Source organism: Drosophila novamexicana, unplaced genomic scaffold (assembly GCF_003285875.2).
Source record: "Drosophila novamexicana strain 15010-1031.04,08,12 unplaced genomic scaffold, DnovRS2.1 tig00001752-arrow-arrow-pilon, whole genome shotgun sequence".
NCBI classification, from domain to species: domain Eukaryota; kingdom Metazoa; phylum Arthropoda; class Insecta; order Diptera; family Drosophilidae; genus Drosophila; species Drosophila novamexicana.
In genome coordinates, this window is record NW_020824886.1 from 120,742 (window position 1) to 139,463 (window position 18,722).

The 18,722-nt window shown below is 42.8% G+C and overlaps 6 protein-coding genes and 1 non-coding gene across 7 annotated transcripts; 3 read left to right on the forward strand and 4 right to left on the reverse strand.

The window, feature by feature from the left end:
- Positions 1-4,214: 4,214 nt before the first annotated feature.
- Positions 4,215-4,553, reverse strand: LOC115768299 (translation initiation factor IF-2-like). Its single transcript, XM_030712844.1, has one exon. It carries the CDS (start codon positions 4,551-4,553, stop codon positions 4,215-4,217), a length of 339 nt encoding a protein of 112 aa, XP_030568704.1.
- A 5,525-nt stretch (positions 4,554-10,078) lies between these two features.
- On the reverse strand, positions 10,079-12,326 carry LOC115768308 (protein misato). Its single transcript, XM_030712856.1, has 3 exons — positions 12,048-12,326; positions 11,257-11,980; positions 10,079-11,187 (listed from the first exon to the last, which is right to left on the reverse strand). Exons 1-3 carry the CDS (start codon positions 12,126-12,128, stop codon positions 10,274-10,276), a joined length of 1,719 nt encoding a protein of 572 aa, XP_030568716.1. The 5' UTR covers positions 12,129-12,326; the 3' UTR covers positions 10,079-10,273.
- Positions 12,327-12,423: 97 nt separating this feature from the next.
- LOC115768309 (mpv17-like protein) lies at positions 12,424-13,223 on the reverse strand. The gene is made up of 2 exons (XM_030712857.1): positions 13,092-13,223; positions 12,424-13,035 (listed from the first exon to the last, which is right to left on the reverse strand). Exon 2 carries the CDS (start codon positions 13,019-13,021, stop codon positions 12,515-12,517), a length of 507 nt encoding a protein of 168 aa, XP_030568717.1. The 5' UTR covers positions 13,022-13,035; positions 13,092-13,223; the 3' UTR covers positions 12,424-12,514.
- Positions 13,224-13,387: 164 nt separating this feature from the next.
- Positions 13,388-14,556, reverse strand: LOC115768305. Its single transcript, XM_030712850.1, has 2 exons — positions 14,415-14,556; positions 13,388-14,360 (listed from the first exon to the last, which is right to left on the reverse strand). The coding sequence occupies exons 1-2, from the start codon at positions 14,436-14,438 to the stop codon at positions 13,455-13,457; spliced, it is 930 nt and encodes a 309-aa protein (XP_030568710.1). The 5' UTR covers positions 14,439-14,556; the 3' UTR covers positions 13,388-13,454.
- Positions 14,557-14,708: 152 nt separating this feature from the next.
- LOC115768312 (probable ATP-dependent RNA helicase DDX56) lies at positions 14,709-17,109 on the forward strand. Its single transcript, XM_030712859.1, has 4 exons — positions 14,709-14,930; positions 14,994-15,736; positions 15,947-16,411; positions 16,476-17,109. Exons 1-4 carry the CDS (start codon positions 14,868-14,870, stop codon positions 16,897-16,899), a joined length of 1,695 nt encoding a protein of 564 aa, XP_030568719.1. The 5' UTR covers positions 14,709-14,867; the 3' UTR covers positions 16,900-17,109.
- Positions 15,783-15,875, forward strand: LOC115768335. Its single transcript, XR_004018511.1, has one exon. It is a non-coding gene; the product is annotated as a small nucleolar RNA Z30a (small nucleolar RNA).
- A 559-nt stretch (positions 17,110-17,668) lies between the features above and the next one.
- Positions 17,669-18,431, forward strand: LOC115768307 (proteasome maturation protein-like). The gene has a single exon (XM_030712855.1). It carries the CDS (start codon positions 17,731-17,733, stop codon positions 18,103-18,105), a length of 375 nt encoding a protein of 124 aa, XP_030568715.1. The 5' UTR covers positions 17,669-17,730; the 3' UTR covers positions 18,106-18,431.
- Positions 18,432-18,722: the final 291 nt, after the last annotated feature.

The window sequence follows — 18,722 nt, forward strand, 5'->3', positions numbered from 1 at the left end:
AAGTAAGAGGCTCTAGTCGGGAGCTCCCGACTAGGAGATACCCTGCACCCTCTTCCTCCAACATCAAATGCATATATATATTTTATTTTAGAAGCTATATGTCAAGTTTAGTGACTCTAGCTCTTATTATTTACCAAAATTGCCCAAAAACACGATATCGATATCGATATTTTTATCGATTGCTTGGAAACGGGGCAAGTTATCGATTATCGGAAACAAACTCGATCTGCGCAGGCCCTAGGAGCACCTACATCTATTTCAGGTCTCTAGATAGGTCTCTCAGACAGACAGACGGACTGACAGACAGACGGCCATGGCTAGCTCGACTCGGCTATTGATGCTGATCAAGAATATATATACTTTATGGGGTCGGAGATGCTTTCTTCTGCCTGTTACATACATTTGCATTTTGCACAAATACAATATACCCTTCTTACCCATTTTTAATGGGTTCAGGGTATAAAAAATAAACAATAAAAAGCAACGAATATGAAATGCTCTTTTTCTTCATTTTTGTAATAATTGAAAAAGAAAATATTTTTTAAAAAAAATATCTCAGCTTTTAATTGAAATTCGAAATCGAAATTTGAAAATATTGCATGTGAAAAGAATTGTAAGATTTAAAAAATAAAACTTTTGAAAATACTCTTAAGGAAATAAAATACTTTGTTTAAGTTAAGAAATAAAAAAAATTACTTAATTCTTTGAATCTTTCGTAACCCTTTTACATATTTAATTATGAACTTAGGCAAAAATCGAAAAACAGAGTCGTTTCTATGCCAAAGAACTTTTGATATTTTAGTTAAGATACTTATCCTGAAACATCATGGTTTCTTGTAAAAAGTCATAATATCTGTAATATCGTCTGAATTTTGTTTCGCTCAATGATAAAGTGCACAAACTAGGCATAACATTCACTTGTAGCGTATTATAACAAGAAAAACATTGCTGGAAATCCAATTTGCCAACAATTCCCACCCTCATAAAGGACCAAATGTAACTGTCGGGAGGGTTTAGCCAGGGACGTGGCTAGAAGGGGGGCGTGGGGGCGTAATAACATTTGCAGCTAACATGCGTGTGTTAATTATTTTTGCTGGAAACGGAAAAGGCAAAATTAGCTGAATTAGGGACATTAAATCTATTATCAGACAAGTTTATCTCGTCTTTTTGGCTTCGGGTTAAGTGTCAATTTGGGCTGACTTTGGGCTTTGTCTTGTTTACCAAAAACGAAAGTGGGCAAGGAATTAGTTAGTTTGCCAAGTTATCCACAAATGAATCCATATTTATTTGCCTGTTGTTGCAGCTTTTACAAATTGAGGTTAGGTCGCACAAAGAACAGGAACAGGAACTTCAATTTGCATTTGCAGTGTTGTAAAACAAATTAGAAGTTTGCTTTAAAAGTGAGTTGAAAGTGAATCACAATCGATTATACTTTTGAATTTTGTCTGATTGATGATTTTGCATTTGCTAAACGTTCGAAAAGGAACCTTGAACTAGTTCAAACTAATAAATATAGTATTTAGTGGTTCAGTTTAAATTAATTGTGCAGTGTTGTAAAACAAATTAGAAGTTTGCTTTTAAAGGTTAGTTGAAAGTGAATCGCAATCGATTATACTTTTGAATTCTGCCCGATTGATGATTTTGCATTTGCTAAACGTTCGAAAAGGAACCTTGAACAAGTTCAAACTAATAAATATAGTATTTAGTGGTTCAACTTAAATGAATTTAGCAGTGTTGTAAAGAAAACTAAGACTTTGATTTTATAGTGAACTATTGAAGTGAATTACAATATTGGAACATTTCAAATATCGTGAAAAATGTTCATAATTTTCGCAAAATCAATTCCTTCTTCGTGGAAACGGCGATCAAATATTTTGGAGCGTAAAAGAATCTTGTAGAAAATTTGTTGTTTCAAGTGTGTGTTTCGAACTTTTTGCAGGATCAGTTTGAAATTTTGTCAGCTTGTCATTCTTTTCAAAGCCCCAAAAAGCAACTTAGTGAATTTGTGTTCCAGCGATTTTGGCAATTCCACACGCAATTGTGGAAAATTGGCGGAAAGCGATTGTTGAAAAGGTATTTGTTAACATTTTGAGCGAATTTAAAATCATTTTCAGAGATTTACGTAAAAATTTAGTTAATTTTCATTGGGGGTGGAATTAGTTGATTCCAACTTTTGTGAATTTGAAGCACAAGACTTGCCACGGGCAAGGCCGAACAACTCAACCGGACACTTGTTGCGATTCAAACTGGTCAGCTCGGACTTGAATATGGTCTATTGATTCGATTTTCCATTTGATTTTAGTACTTGTTGGAACTTAATCATGAACCGAAGCCGAAAACAAACTTAACAAAGTTAATTTCATTTGGCCGAAGGCGTCTATTTAACTGCTGCTTAAGGGGTATAACGACTTCTCTCTCCCTCTCTCTCCCTTTCGCCCTCTCACTCGCTCCTCCTGGTACCTTCTGTCGTCCTTGTCGACATTTCAATGCCTTTTTAATCTAGAACAAAAGCAAACTTAATTTGCCACAACATCTCCGATGGGCGCTAGAAAACCCAACCACTTTGTCTGCTTCCCAGCAAGGAAGCCGCCCACCCCACCCCACCTCACCCCACCCCCCCGCTTTCACTGCTCCCGCTCGCTTGGAACTCCGTCTATATAACTCCAGCAAGGACGACGTCACTTGGCACATAATTTAATTACAAGGGGAAGTTGGTAGCTCCCTGGTCCTGGGCCTGGGCAAATTGTTACTTTGATCTGCGGCCAGGTCCTGGCACTCGCTGCGAGTGTTGAATGAGCAACAACTTTCGAGTGCAACGCGTCCTGAATTGTAATTAGCTGCCTGTTACGGATAGTCTAGCCCGTGTAGCCGGCCGGCTGCTTCGTTCACTTGATTTGTGGAGTGCGCATTTGTAATTGTTATTACGTGTTAAATGCAAAAAGTGCCCAAGTTCCAGGACGCCAGGACGCCCGGACTCCAGCTCCAACTACAGTTCCAGTTCCAGTTCCGGCTTCAATTCAGTTTTCAATTTTCGCACTTAAATGCGTTATCGACGCTAATTGCTTAACGCTTGGCGCGTGCTTTGATTAATTTCCAACAGCTTTATTTAGCCAAGAACTGCATTAATCCTGCCTGAAAGTTTCACGTAGCATTTTCTCTTATTTATCGCGGCATATCGATTATTTTTAGCCTTGTTATCGAAAAGAAAACAACATGTTTATCGATACATATCGATTCTTCTTACGCTTGATTAATTTCCAACAGCTTCATTTAGCTCAGAACTGCATTAATCCTGCCTGAAAGTTTCACGTAACATTATCTCTTATTTATCGCTGCAAATCGATTATTTGTAGCCTTTTTATCGAAAAGAAAACAACATGTTTATCGATACATATCGATAATTCTCACGCTTGATTAATTTTACAGATTTGTGAGAATAGTAAAGCTTGCAAATGCTGTGCTTGTTGCAAATATCTTGCAAAGCAGAATATATCTAGATAAAAACTCATAAGTCTTATCATAATATACTTAGTCGTGCAATCTTTTTAAGACTTGGGTTCATATATTAGCAGAAAATCATTATAAAATAAGTTGTGATCTTGAGAAGTTGTTCACAACTTTCAGAACTCAATCGTCAATCGATCGTTCCTATGGCAGCCATATGATATAGTGGACAAAATTCAAGGCTTCAAAAGCTTTCAAACTGAGAGATTAGTTTGCATAGAAAACAGACAGAAGGACGTGGACACATATCAACCCGATTGTTGATTTCTCTTATGGAATATAATAACTTTATGGTTTCAGCGATGTCTCGTTTTATGCGAATCACATTTTGGAGATAACAATTAAAATGCCCTCTACAAAGGTATTTAAATATTTTCTTCAATTGTAGAAAATATTCTTCTTTACGCTTTTCGTACGATTTTAAGACAATTATCGTATCCCATGAAATCCCTTCATTCATTTTGATGGTCAATTTCTCGCACCTATTTCTTGAGGAAGTTAGAAAATATCGGCCAAACTTTCCTTTGGTTGCAAATTCTTTCAGAGTTTCGAGAACTTGACCACAAATTTTTTTCAATTCGAAGAAAACTTTTGAATTTAGCTGCGTTCACATAAAAAATGTTCTTTAATCAGAAAATATATAGAATTTTGGCTTAAGGCGCCGTAGCAGAGCCGGAGATAAGAATCCAGAGAAAAAGTGTATCAGTAAACTAAGCAGATGCCGTGGAATCCTCCGTCGAGATCTCGGTGGAAGTTTCTGTGCTGCTGCTATCGTCGCTGCTCGGGGCTGCCGTTGTGCTGGTTGTGGATGTCGTCGAGTTGGATGGACGACCGCCGGGCGGACCGTCGGGACGACCGCCGGGCGGACCGCCTGGACGACCGCCGGGCGGACCACCAGGACGACCGCCGGGCGGACCACCTGGACGACCGCCAGGCGGACCACCTGGACGACCACCGGGTGGGCCATCATCACGTCTGGGGCCACGAGGTCCCTGGGCGGCTGCGATGGCCACGACGGCAAGCAGAGTTATCAAGATCAAGGCGCGCATTTTAGTCGATTCCAAAGCTGACTTATGCCCCACTTAGGCAGCGTGGCCGCTTATATAGCATTTGCGCTTCGGCTCTACGGCCGGAAAATTACCCGCCGTACAGCTGTTTCATTTTGCTGACCGAACCATTCAGCTTGTGTAAATTGACGTCAGGTTTTGGTATTTTTCGATAAGAAACCGAGACTCAAGACATCACATGTGAACCACAATTTATCACAATTAATGACAATGCAAACAAATAGTTCACAATAGACTGCAAAATTGATCACATAACCTCAAAATTTCGACAACAAGAAAATCTATCTCGCGCATCTGACGGGTATCAAGTTCTGTTCAAGTCTCAATGCCTTCAGAAATATATTCATCTCCAATTTGGAATCACAATAGACAAGTCGGAATTACCTAATTAGAAGATACCCTAAAGCCAACGTAGAGCTGCCTTTAAATGCATTCAAACTTAGTTCTATCTGTAAGTTCTTGGATAACTCGGGTATTCATTGTCCGATCGTTATGAAACTTTCGGGGCATAAATATGGCAATCGAATATGTGCAAATACCAAAGCCCAAGACCATAAACACGAAAGTACAGTTTTTGGAGAGAGAAGTATCGAATAAGTGAAATACTTGGGATCTGTGCTATACGAAGACAATTATACTATAATATATTTGTCGTTTCTAGCCCGAGCTAGATGGTATATCGATATAGAATTTGATCGATTTCTTATACATTAAATCGGTTATCGATAACTTTAATTATAATGTAGGGTATCGCTGGGCTACCTACTCGCAAGTATGCATATATAATTAATAATATATCAAAATTCACATGCTCATTATAAATCAAGTTCGATTGAATCAAATAAGTTCTCTATGAAAGATCGATAGTCAAGGAATCGATAGTCAAGGAATCGATAGACAAAGAATCGATAGTCAAGGAATCGATAGTCAAAGAATCGATAGTCAAGGAATCGATAGACAAAGAATCGATAGTCAAGGAATCGATAGTCAAGGAATCGAAAGACAAAGAATCGATAGTCAAGGAATCGATAGTCAAAGAATAGATTGATGTACGTTGATGATATAGAATACTGTGCCGATGTGAGAGCAGCTACCCGATCATGTCAGGTGTTGCCTACCCTACCACGATCAGCTGGGCCACCTGGACCAGACAAAAGGTAGTGCGTGATAAATTTGTAAGTGCCCAGCACTTAGACAAACTCGGTTATTGATGGTAGGCAAACACAAATAACTACTTTATAAATACTTTTGCATGTTACATGCAATAGCAATAACATTATTTACATTTACATTTACATTTTATAAACTTTCAAAGAAAAAGTCTTCTCTAAATGCGGGCAGGCAACGCTTTGTGATTGCAAGTACAGACATTAGGGCCTTGTAATTTACTTCCAGGGCCTAAGATCACATACGATTCCAACACATGCTGAACATTGTTACGCAGCAATATGATCGACTAGCAGATACCCTAGATTCAGCTTCAAATTGACTCTTAGAAATTGACTCTTGCGCTTGCCTCAGATCTAGCCATTCAAAAAAATGGTTCTCTAAATAACTACTGCACAATTTGATCGACTAGCAGATACCCTAGATTCAGCTTCAAACTGCCTTGACCCACTTTTTCACTCACATACAAACATATGCAAATGCAGGGCTATTTTTACATTTTAGAAAACCTTGAATGTACTTCATGCACGAGAGATGGACCTTAAAAAGCCAGTGTTGTTTATCAACACTAATCGATTTAAGCGAAACGTCGATAATTATCGATAATGTGAAAACAACTTAAACTACAACAGATCAAAAGCCTTTTCTCAAGCTCCATCCAATACATAATTACAATTCCACAAGTTGAGTATATGCGCTTTCGAACATTATTCGTTGTTTACAGGGTATTAACGGCCACCAAATCGACCAGGTGCAATTAAAAGATAATATTTCAAGTGCTTTGCAGCTGCAGGCACAGGCACAGGCACAGGATTCTATTTGAAAGCGAGAGACTGTGCTGCATATTAATGCAGCTGGCTTTCAGTTTACCTTCGACGTAAACGAAATTAAACGAATGAAATTAACAAAAAAAAAAAACGTTATAAAAATAAGAAGGAGAGAAAAATGTATATAAAATAAATGCAATTCAATTGAGAATGCGAAGCACAACTTCCATTAAAGATGTTGGCATAATTTTAATATCAAGGCTTGGGACGGAGCTCTTGTTTTCCCAGGCAAAGAGAGAGAGAGGAAGCGAGAGTGAGCGAGAGAGAGAGAGAGAGAGAGGGAGAAGGAATTGTGTGCCAATCAAATAGAAATTGAATTTGCACAATAATGTGGCAAAAGGTTGGCGCCCAAATCGAGGCAGTGCCCTCGCTTGAACCCCAACTTGAACCCTTTAAACAGCTGGAGAATTATTAACCTCATCTCATATCCTGTTGGATGCCTTGGCTGGACATAGACCGGCCTTTTATCGACTGCGCGGCAGCACACTTCATCTTTGTTAGACCATCAAATTGTGATTTACTTGCGTTGAGATTTCAATTACGGCCGCTTTATTGCCAATCAATTTTCATATAAATTAGGCAAACGAAAAGTTCGAATTGCCGAAAAAACCCAACCAAAAACAAGTAAGAGGTTCTAGTCGCGAGCTCCCGACTAGGAGATACCCTGCACCCTCTTCCTCCCACATCAAATGCATATATATAATCTATTTAAGGAGCTATATGTCAAGTTTGGTGACTCTAGCTCTTATTATTTACCAAAATTGCCCAAAAACAGGATATCGATATCGATATTTTTATCGATTGCTTGGAAACGGGGCAAGTTATCGATTATCGGAAACAAACTCGATCTGCGCGGGAGCTAGGAGCAGCTACCTTTAGGTCTCTAGCTCTCATAGGCTCTGAGATCCTTGCATTCATACAGACGGACGGACGGACATGGTTAGATCGACTCGGCTATTGATGCTGATCAAGAATATATATACTTTATAGGGTCAGAGATGCTTCCTTCTGCCTGTTACATACATTTGGATTTTGCATAAATACAATATACCCTCTTTAACCATTTTTAATGGGTTCAGGGCATAAAAAACGAAAGGCTTGAATAGCCGCGCGCACATAGTCAAAGTTCAAAGAGCTGCAGCCCAAAACAAAAAAAAGGTCCTTGAAAATTTGCAGCTATACAAAAAGATTTTTGCCGTGAAATCAATTGACGCCTCTTTAAATCAGGCCACTCGACAGGGAGAGAGTTAAGCCTTTAGCTACCCTGTATTCGCACAAGCTAAAGGGTAGCATTTGTTCGGTCGTGAATTCAATTTGAAATGAATACCAAATGCCAAACGAGTACTCGCACGAAAACAAATTAACTCATTAATATATATATATATATATATATATATGCTCATAAAAATATCTATCTATAAACTCAACAGAGTGGCATTTTAGAATAAATCATTTGAACTCAAGCTACTCGCTCAAATGAATCAAACGAATGCTTACAAACGAGTCATTCGAATCAAAATGCCAGCGAAGTGTCAGTTCCTAAGGAAACGATTAAACAAATGCAAACTAAAGAATAAAAATATATATGCTCATAAAAATATCTAGTATTTGTTATCTTAAAGATCGTTTAAGCATTTAAAGTACTTTAGCATTTAGAATAAATCACTCGAACTCAAGCTACTCGCTCAAATGAATCAAACGAATGCTTGCATTTGCAAAAGTCAAATACAAACGAGTCATTCGAATCAAAATACCAGCGAGTGTCAGTTCCGAATGAAACGATTAAACAAATGCAAATATCTGTTAAGCTATTTGAATAACAATCTCTATATTAGAGAGCTGCGATTCTGTTTCTACTCATTTCCAAATTCAAATATGCTTTCAAAGGCATCCACAATATTTGTGATCAGTTTCAAGTGCAAATGATTCGAATGGTTGAAGCCAGAACTTACAAATGTATTCTCCGATCTTCATTAAGAATACGTTCATTTATCTTGCATTTTACTTGGAGTTGAGCCCATTTTTGTTGAACTATGCAACATCAAGTTAATATAGGCTATATGTGGATATTACCCGGTTTTGCTGGGCACAAATTCAGACATCAACTTTTCAGCTAAAAATTGCAACTTGCCCGTAATATACCGAGCCCCTCCCCCTCCCTCTCCCCCTCCCTCTACGACCAATTAACACCAGCTGCTTGTCAATCAAATGAAGCGACAGCACGAAGTGCCGCCATTCAGGTTAACCCTTTGACTTGCAGCGACCGGAAAAGCTAATGGAAACCTCGCCGTGTACAATGAAAGCTGCCTTTGGCGGGTGTCTTCTTTAACCAGCCGACATTTTTTTGCTCGACACAAACCTTTTTTTTCGGACAGTTTCGCTCTTTTGACCGAACGCGTGCCGAGCAGAAAGCATGCAGTTTTTTAACATATCAAGGGTAAGCAAAATTCCGGAAAATTGAACTTCACAATTAAATTATAGCGCGAAATTGGAGATTTGTTTAAACTTTTTATGTAGCAGCTTTATGATATAGTTAACCGATATTAATAGGACTTAGCAGATATTTAAGGAACATAGTAGAGCTATTATGTGCCGAGTTTGATCGAGATATCTTTGAAAACAAAAAAATTTTCCATACAAGAACTAAATTTTCAACCGATTGTTCCTATAGCAGCTATATGTTACAGTTATCCGATATCAATATAATTGTGCACACATGTAAGATGCATAGTAAATCTATTATTTGCCGAGTCTGATCGCGATATCTTTGAAAACAAAAAAGTTTTCCATACATGAACTAAATTTTCAACCGACCGTTCCTATGACAGCTATATGATACAGCTATCCGATGAGGATACGACTTATCATATATATGGGGAGCATAGTGAAACTATCGTATGCCGAGTTTGGTCAAATTACCTTGAAAAATAAAAAACTTTTTCTTACAAGAACTAAATTCATGCCCGATTGTTCCTATACCTGCTATGTGATACAGTTATCCGACATCAATATGAGTTTGCACGCATGTAAGGCGCATAGTAAAGCTAGTATGTGCCGAGTTTGATCGAGATATCTTTGAAAACAAAAAAGTTTTCCATACATGAACTAAATTTTCAACCGATCGTTCCTATGACAGCTATATGATACAGTGGTCCCATATGTCCGGCTTCGACATATGTAAAGCCCACAACAAAACGACGGACTTATGCAAAGTTTCAAGACGATGGATTTAAAACTGGGAGACTAGTTCGTATAGAAACAGACAGACGGACAGGCAGACGGACAGACAGACGGAACAACGGACATGGACTATATCAGCTCTGCTGTTGATGCTGATCATGAATATATATACATTATGGGGTCGGAAGTATCTCCTTTAATGCGTTATCCCCTTTACATGGGCATAAATGTACCAATTCGTACATGTTGGTACGATGTTCTAATAAATTTATAAAGTACCATTATGGGTACATTTCGATCAGATGTAACAGTTGGAATCACAGCATTAACATGTTATTAACAGCGACTGTTAAGTTCTATAACAGCCAACAGACAAGTGAAAATATTTAATAGATTTACCTGTTAACATGTTAGTTGTGTGTGCTAATGTTTGGGTCTATACGAATCCAGGAACGCATCCTGTTAATAGTGTGTTTATTTAAATGTGTGTGTGTCTGTGTCTGTCTATCACAGTTGACGATTCCCGCCTTAGAGGTACTGAGAGTCTTGGTAATTGTCACGAAACTCGAGCAGCTTATCGAGCGCCATTTCGTACTCATCCCGCTCGAAGCCCGATTGCGAGTAACCCCGCAATTTGGCCACCTGAACGCGATGCGTTTGGCCGTGCAGCGCATCGAGATGCTCACCCAGCTTGCTGGAGTTCTGTATCGCAGCCAAGGCTGGTGCGCTGGCCACACGTGACTTCGGCTCACGCTGCGCCTCACCCGGCAGCATAAAGCCATCAGGGGCAACGCGTGTCTCAAAGATCTCGTAGGGGAACGGCAGCTGCGTCTTTAGGGGCAGCGGCGTGGCGGCGGCATGCGTCAGACTGCCATGATAGGCACACTGATAATACAATTGAAGCATCTGGGAGACGCTGTCGCATTTATAGGCGGACATGCGCAGCTGTGGCCCGGCCAGCTCCAGGGGACGCTTGAGCCGTGCCTGGGGTATGCCGCGCGCCACAACCGACTGTACAATATGCGAGTTGCCCGGCTCACAGCCAGGCGTGAGCTGTGTAAACAGCGGACCACTCGCCCCTTGGTCCAAATAATCAATGAGATCCTGTTCTTGCTGCATGCCCAGGGGCAGAGCCAAAGCAGCCGCCGTCATTTTGCGGCCAGAGGGACAGACGCGATCGCAGAAGCGCAATAGTGTTTCGGGCGTCTGGCGCAGACGATAGCCGAGCGTAACTGTGTCCAAATATGCCGCCAGCACGGCAGAGCTCTGATACAGATTGTCCGGCTGCCAATGCAGACCGGGCAGTCGACGCGACTGCAGCGTATTATTGCGCCAAATGGTCTCCAGCGTGGACAGCGGCGTAAACATATTCGCCTGCTCGCTGAGATGATAATAGCTGAGCACGTTGTTCGCCACACGAATGCTGTGGGCGGTGCGTGGATCTGCAAGGCACAAACAAAACAAAGATTTAATTGAAGTGTTTAACAGTGAAAACCCTAAGTATTGCCCACCTGCTTGGGCATAGGCGATGTTGCGTGGATAGTGCAGCGGCAGGACAAAGCTGGCGCGGCTGTATTCATCATTCAAATGCTCCAGACACTTGCTGGCCAGACCACTGAAGCCGTCGTCAATGTCAAAGAGCAGCTGGAAGCCCTGCAGACCATCGCATTCCTCGGCGTACATGCGTATGCGATCGCAAAAGTCCTCGTTAAAGGACACCGACTGCCACAGTTCCACGCCTGCGGCATGTGTGCCCAGCACCTGAACATCCGGCTGACGCACCAAACCGTGCAGCAAATTAAACGAGCGTGGATGATAACGTGCATATAGATAGTCCGCCCAGCTGTTGCAGGTCCCAGCCAAATTATAGTCCTTATCCTGCGTATTGACGACGCCCTTAAGCAAATCCTGCTGATATTCGGACAATGTAGCCGCTGGCTGCTTGCGTACATCCAGCTCACCGTGCGTGGACAGCTTATTCTGTTCGGCCAACTCTTTGACTTTCTGGATTTGATCAGCGTTTTGCTCATCCGCCAACTGCAGAAAATTGCCGTACAGCTCGCCCACAACGGGCAGATGGCCCAGCGTGCCGACAAGATCTACGGAGAGCATGCGCGGCGTATAAGTCGTTTGTTTCTGATCATTCCGGCCCTCTCTGTAGAGTATATCATTGTGGGGCAGCTGCTCCTCAGCCACATTGCCGCCGTTCTCTTGATCGTACACAAAGTTTGCCTCCTACATGGACATGACGCAGTGGAAAAATGTTGACTAATTGTGCGTGAGAATTGGTATTGTTGCTTACCTGTTGGTTCCAGAAGTGTGCGCCCACATAATTGGCATATGTGCCAAGCTGAAATGTCAGTATCTCACGTGTATGGTCCATGTTGTACTTTAATTATGATCAATTTAAGCACAAATTGTCATGGAACGCGCGCACCGGGCACCTGCTAAGCGTGCTTCTTATCGATTAATGACTCAACTGGTATTTTTATCGATAGAAATGGCTAAACTAGTATTTTCTAGCGATAGCAATGTCAGCGCAACGTGAACAGGTGAATGGCACTCGAACAGCTGATTTGCGCACATTTTCAAAAAATCAACCGTAACAGTTTGGAAAATCTAACAATTTACTCTAATTAAAAGAGTAAAAAATGTGTTAGCACAATTTGATGAGTGTACTCGTGCGAGTTGCTATTTAATTAACTTTCAGTCTATTTAACCACACTATTCACGTGTCTCTGTGGAGATACGAATCCATTGGCCATCTCGTTATCGTTCGTTCAGTATCAAGGACAAAAAACAATTCCAAAATAAAGCAATTAATTGTACATAGATCACTTGATACTGTACGGGAATTAATGTGAAATTGATTGTTTGCGCCAATGGCCACACCATAAAACTGCCCTTCATTATCGTAATATAGTTCTCCTTAATACGCTTCACAATCGTGTCATGCTTCTCGCCGTTCATATACGGAACCAGATACGTCAGCAGCAATGTAAACGGAGGCGCAAAACAGCCCTGATCGATTAACATCTTCTTAATGCCACGCTGCACTGACGACTGATCCTTGGTTATCAACGTATCCAGCGTGCCGTACCATTTGCGCAACGAGGGCCCGACAATGACCAGGCCCAAAGCACTGAAGCGTGCCGTACGGCCGACATTCCAATCCTTGAAGTCTCTCTTCTCGAGCGCCAGCTGGGCGATCATATCGCCAGCGCCCATAATGAGGGCCACGTTCAGACCCTCGCGTATATATCCGGCCAATGCCATATTGATTCGTAGAGCTGTAAAGGCAATAACTTCAATGAAACATATTGGTTTAATCAATGCGAGTGCATACTGTTTATTGGGACACGTTCCGTGAAGTATGTTAATTTTGAATTTCTCTGTTTTCCTGCCAGATACTGCCTTTTTCAAAATATTTAGTAAAACTCAAACATTTTGGGTTTGCTTAGCTGCCAAATTAGTGTTGACACACAATGAATCGATTATTTCAAAGCAGACCAATCGTATATCGATAGACAGCGTACATGCTGCTGCCTCTTCTCAATCAACCATTCACACACTGCGAATTCAATTGCATTCCACAAACGACATCTGTCGGGCAAAAATTCAAAATTCATCTTGTCACATATATTTAAAAGATTTATGTACATAATACATAGCTAAAACGAAAGTTTATCATTTATGTAGTCTAGCGTCTTTAGATCTTCCTCTTTTTTGGACTGTTCAGCGGCAAACTGCCATTAACCTCCAGTTTTTTCTTTTTCTTCTGCCTTGGCAGCACATCTCCATCATCCACTTTGTGCTTGACGGACTTCTTCTTGACGGGCTGCTCGATTTGGGTTAGCTCCTCGTCGCTGTCCATTAGTTCCACATAATCGGGATGGGCGCTATCCTGCATGAATTTGGGCGTCACGCCCGTCAGCACCGATTGCCGCACGTCGTGCTCCTTTTGGGCCAGCGTCTGCGTGCTGCTCAGCAATTTCCGGCGTATCTTATAGAAATTGCTGGTGTTGCGCAATTTCTCCTTCACTTCGGTGCATTTTTTGTCAGCATTTCGCAGCTTTTTCGCCGTCTTCTTGTCGATCTCAATGCGCGTCTTGTAGTCACGTCCAAAGAACGGATGACGCACCGGCAATCGAAATTTCGGAGGTCCGCAAGGTTTTGGAAATTGATTTGCCTCGCCATCGTCGCCGGGTCTTTCCATATTCAGGCGCCGGCTGACAACCACATGACCGACCAGTGGCAGCAATCGGACCGCATATTTGCCCTTGTTGCTGGCATAGCCAACGGAATTTGTCAACGGATGCTCGTAGTGGGTGGTCCGCACCTGAATGTCGCCCACATAACGACGGCCGGGCATTTTGATTCTCTTGCCGGCCAATGCATCGATATCGATGCCCTTGGGGCATTGCATTATCCAGGCATCGTGTACGGCCGGATCAAAGTATTGTATGGGCTCGCTGCATTCGGCGGAGAAGCGATCTGCTTCGATGGCTGCATATTCGTTCTCTTCCAGAAATTCACTTTTGCATTGCCTGTGAAATTGGCGAACTATCTTCTTTTCATCTTTGACCACACCGTTCTCCACTTTCAATCGTATCACCTGCAAGTGCATTCAACGTGTGAATATGTCGACTATCCAATTACATTTACGTACTCTTTTCGTATCATCGTGTTCCATTTTAAATTGCCCAAATTTTTATAAACAATTGAGAAATACGCGAGGCTGCAGCGCTCCTGCACGTGCGCTTTCTCGGACAGTGTTGAGCAATTTTCGAAAACGAATATATATATCGATATATTTATCTTGAATTTGAATATCACATTTGGCTTAAGTGCTTATAACGTGCTCGCATTTATTATTTCGTTGTTTATTTTTAAGCGCATTTAACTGTTTTTAAATTTTTGTATTTCTAAAAATGCTAATTGTTTTGGTGCATTTGAACCACATGTTACGCCACAAGCGATATATCGACTAGCACAGTTCATAGAAGATTTGTGATATCGATACGTTTTTTTTTTGTCGCTTTGACATTTTCCAGCACTGTTCGGCCTTCATGTGCTTCGCGTGTTGCTGCCGCACGCATTTTGCCCAGTCTTCACGCTCAAAATGAGCCAAACACAGAAATTGCTGCAGTTCCATGAACTGGAGCTGGACCAACGCATACTCAAAGTACGTACGCATCAATATTGTATAACATGACATGGCAATTCTAATGCCAATACCCTGGAACAGGCAATTGCGCAGCTCGGCTGGGTGCAGCCCACGCTAATCCAGTCGACGGCCATCCCGCTGCTGCTCGAGGGCAAAGATGTGGTGGTGCGTGCACGCACCGGCTCCGGCAAGACGGCCACCTATGCGCTGCCGCTCATACAAAAGATCCTCAACTCGAAAATGAACGCCAGCGAACAGTGTGTCAGCGCCCTGGTGCTGTGCCCCACCAAGGAGCTGTGCCGGCAGTCTCGCCAAGTCATTGAACAGCTGGCCGAATCGTGCGGCAAGGTGGTCCGTGTGGCGGACATTGCTGGCAGCTCGAATGATGTGGCCACACAACGGCATGCGCTTGCCGAACGACCCGATATTGTGGTTGCGACGCCCTCCAAGCTGCTGGCGCATGCGGATGTCGTCGATTTGCAGCACATTGAGACGCTGGTGGTGGATGAGGCGGATCTGATATTTGCCTTTGGCTATGAGAAGGACTTTAAGCGGCTGATCAAACATTTGCCGCCCATTTACCAGGCGGTGCTCGTCTCGGCCACCATATCGGACGATGTGGCACGCATGAAGGGTCTGTGCCTGCACAATGCCGTCACACTCAAGCTGGAGGAACCGGATCTGGTGTCGCTCGATCAGCTCAGCCATCAGCGCATACTCGCCGAGGAGAACGACAAGCCGGCCATATTGTGCGCCCTGCTCAAGCTAACGCTCATCCAGGGCAAGAGCATCATATTCGTCAACAATGTGGATCGATGTTACAAGTAAGTGAAAGAGCCAAGCCCATCCGGCGGTACAACAGACATTTGCTCCAGCTGATGACAAACCAAATCTTCAATGGGATTGCGCAATTGGCAACAGTTGGCGCACGCATGACCATAGACTAATCTTCTCTCTGATGGCAGCTGCTGCCATGCAGCGCAGGCTGTGTCTATTCAATCCAGCTACTCTAGATACACATTCTTTCGTTGTAGGGTGCGTCTGTTTCTGGAACAGTTTGGCATACGCTCGTGCGTGCTCAACTCGGAGCTGCCGGCGAATATACGTATACACACCATAAGCCAATTTAATAGGGGCGTCTATGACATCATTATTGCCTCCGATGAGCATCTGCTGGAGAAGCCGGCGGGCCAAAAGGCAAAGGACAAATCCCAGCGGGATCACGAGTCGAGCGCCTCGCGTGGCATCGATTTTCAGGGCGTTAATAATGTCATCAATTTCGATTTTCCGCGCGATGTCACCTCGTATATACATCGTGCTGGCCGCACGGCGCGCGGCAATAACAAGGGTTCGGTTCTGTCCTTTGTCAGCATCAAGGAGTTGCCCGTTAACCAGGCTGTGGAGGAGCGTTTACGCTGTTCCCTGGGCAAGGAGCCGCATCTCACAGTCGACGCGCTGTCGGACGAGCCGCAAAAGCCCGCCGGCGAGGACATCATCAAGTCAGTCAAGTGGCAAACCATTTTGTATTAACCAATTCTAATCAGTTTCCATGTCCATGTCCAGACTCTACCAATTCAAAATGGAGGAGGTGGAGGCGTTCCGGTATCGCGCCCAGGATTGCTGGCGTGCCGCCACACGTGTCGCTGTCCACGACACACGTATACGGGAGATCAAAAGCGAAATTCTCAACTGTGAGAAACTGAAGGGCTTCTTCGAGGAGAACAAACGCGATCTGCTGGCGCTGCGCCACGACAAGCCCGCTCGCACCATCAAGGTGCAATCGCATCTGTCCCATGTGCCCGACTACATACTGCCCAGCGCCCTGAAGCGCGTCGCCCTCGCTCGGCCCAATACGCTGGCAGCCAAACCGACGCGCACAACGGGCGCCAAAAGTGCCTACCAGCGACAGAGCAAAGATCCCCTTATGGTCAGCGAGGTGGACTATGGCAAGCGACGCGGCGCGCCCAAACGGCGAAAAGCCAAATAACTGTCAATTGGCAGCCAGCATTTGGCCAAAAAGTTGTTCTAGTTTTAGTTCTGGTTATCTTTAAGCCTAATTGTAGTTCAAACATTTAGCTATGTTTTGCCCATTCAAATGTAAAAGCCACAAACTCGCATCAATGTCGGAAAGCTATATCTATGTCTATATATATATATCTATATATCAATATATGGATATATGGCTTGCTTGTAAATAAAGTTTTGTGTCCTATAAACCATGCCGTAAATGTTCCTTCTAATTTAACTCCAACTCCGAAAGCTGTTGCTCTTGGAATCCCTTGGATCTGGCGTCGATCTCTTGGATCAGGCGTCGATCTCTTGGATCAGGTCTCGATCTCTTGGATCAGGCCTCGATCTCTTGGATCAGGCGTCGATCTCTTGGATCAGGCCTCGATCTCTTGGATCAGGCGTCGATCTCTTGGATCAGGTCTCGATCTCTTGGATCAGGTCTCGATCTCTTGGATCAGACCTCGATCAGACCTCGATCTCTTGGATCAGGCCTTGATCTCTTGGATCTGGCGTCGATCTCTTGGATCAGGCCTCGACCTCTTGGATCAGGCGTCCATCTCTTGGATCAGGCCTCGATTTGTTGGATCCGGCCTCGACCTCTTAGATCAGGCATCGATCTCTTGGATCAGGCCTCGATCTCTTGGATCTGGCGTCGATCTCATGGCCAACGCAGCTGAGAATCATCTCCAGCTGCGATTGATTCGTTTTTGACAAACGGCAAGAAAACAAATTCTCTCTTTACACATTGTCAAGTATTGCTCACAAATCACAATTCTCGTCAAATTGATTTCGAAATTTCTTTCCAAAAATGTATCACAACGTAATGTGCGCCTCCGGCCGGGCTGTGCTGCCCGCCGAACTGAACTGTTTCAGCGAATTGGCGCACACACATCGTTTGCCGGACACGCGTTTATTTTACGACGATTACAAGTTTCACACGAACATGCAAATGTTGCGCAATCGTGACGGCTTGGGTCCACCTCTGAAGCGGGGCATGGAACGTTTTGCGGCCCGGCAAACGGGCCGGCTACCATTTCTGCGTTCCAGCAACTTGATGGAGCATGTGCTCGCTGGCCGACTCGAGGACATCTCCTTTGAGGATGTGCTCAGCCAGCCGCAGCACGATGAGCAACTGCATCAGCCGCACATCATTGTGGAGCGGGCCATGGGCATCTCACTCTAGACACAACTACCTCAAAAAACGGCCCCAAACGTGGAAGTGCTCGACCCTAGCAGATACCCTAAGCCGCGCCGTTCTAACTGACTTCACTTTGCTTCAACTTAGGGTATTATTCGTTTATAAATAAATTAAGAGAGTCTACATACCAAGTTTTAAGTGCGCTGAAAGTTGGCCAGTTCCTGCATCAAATATATATATATATATGGTCTGTAAAAAAAGAAGAAAAGCCTTTTGTTAAACACTTTAGAGAAAAGATTTGATTTAGAGAAAAAATTAGAAGCAATGTTACAAAAAAAAAAAGAGCTCTTTCCATCTCAAACATTTGTTGTGCTCCCTTTCCGATTCACGCCAAATCTATGCACAGAAAAAAAAAAACAAATCATATTTCTATATGATATATTGGGAGTAATTCGACATTAAAAAAAAAAAAAAAAATGGTTTTTAACATTTTATTATTGTCATTGAAATAGTTAACATTCAATTATTTATTATTGTTTATTACACACACACATATACATATATACATATATATATATATATATATATATATATGCAGTGTGTATATATAGTTTCGTATATTGAATAACACACATATGAATGTATATTGAATAACTATGAAT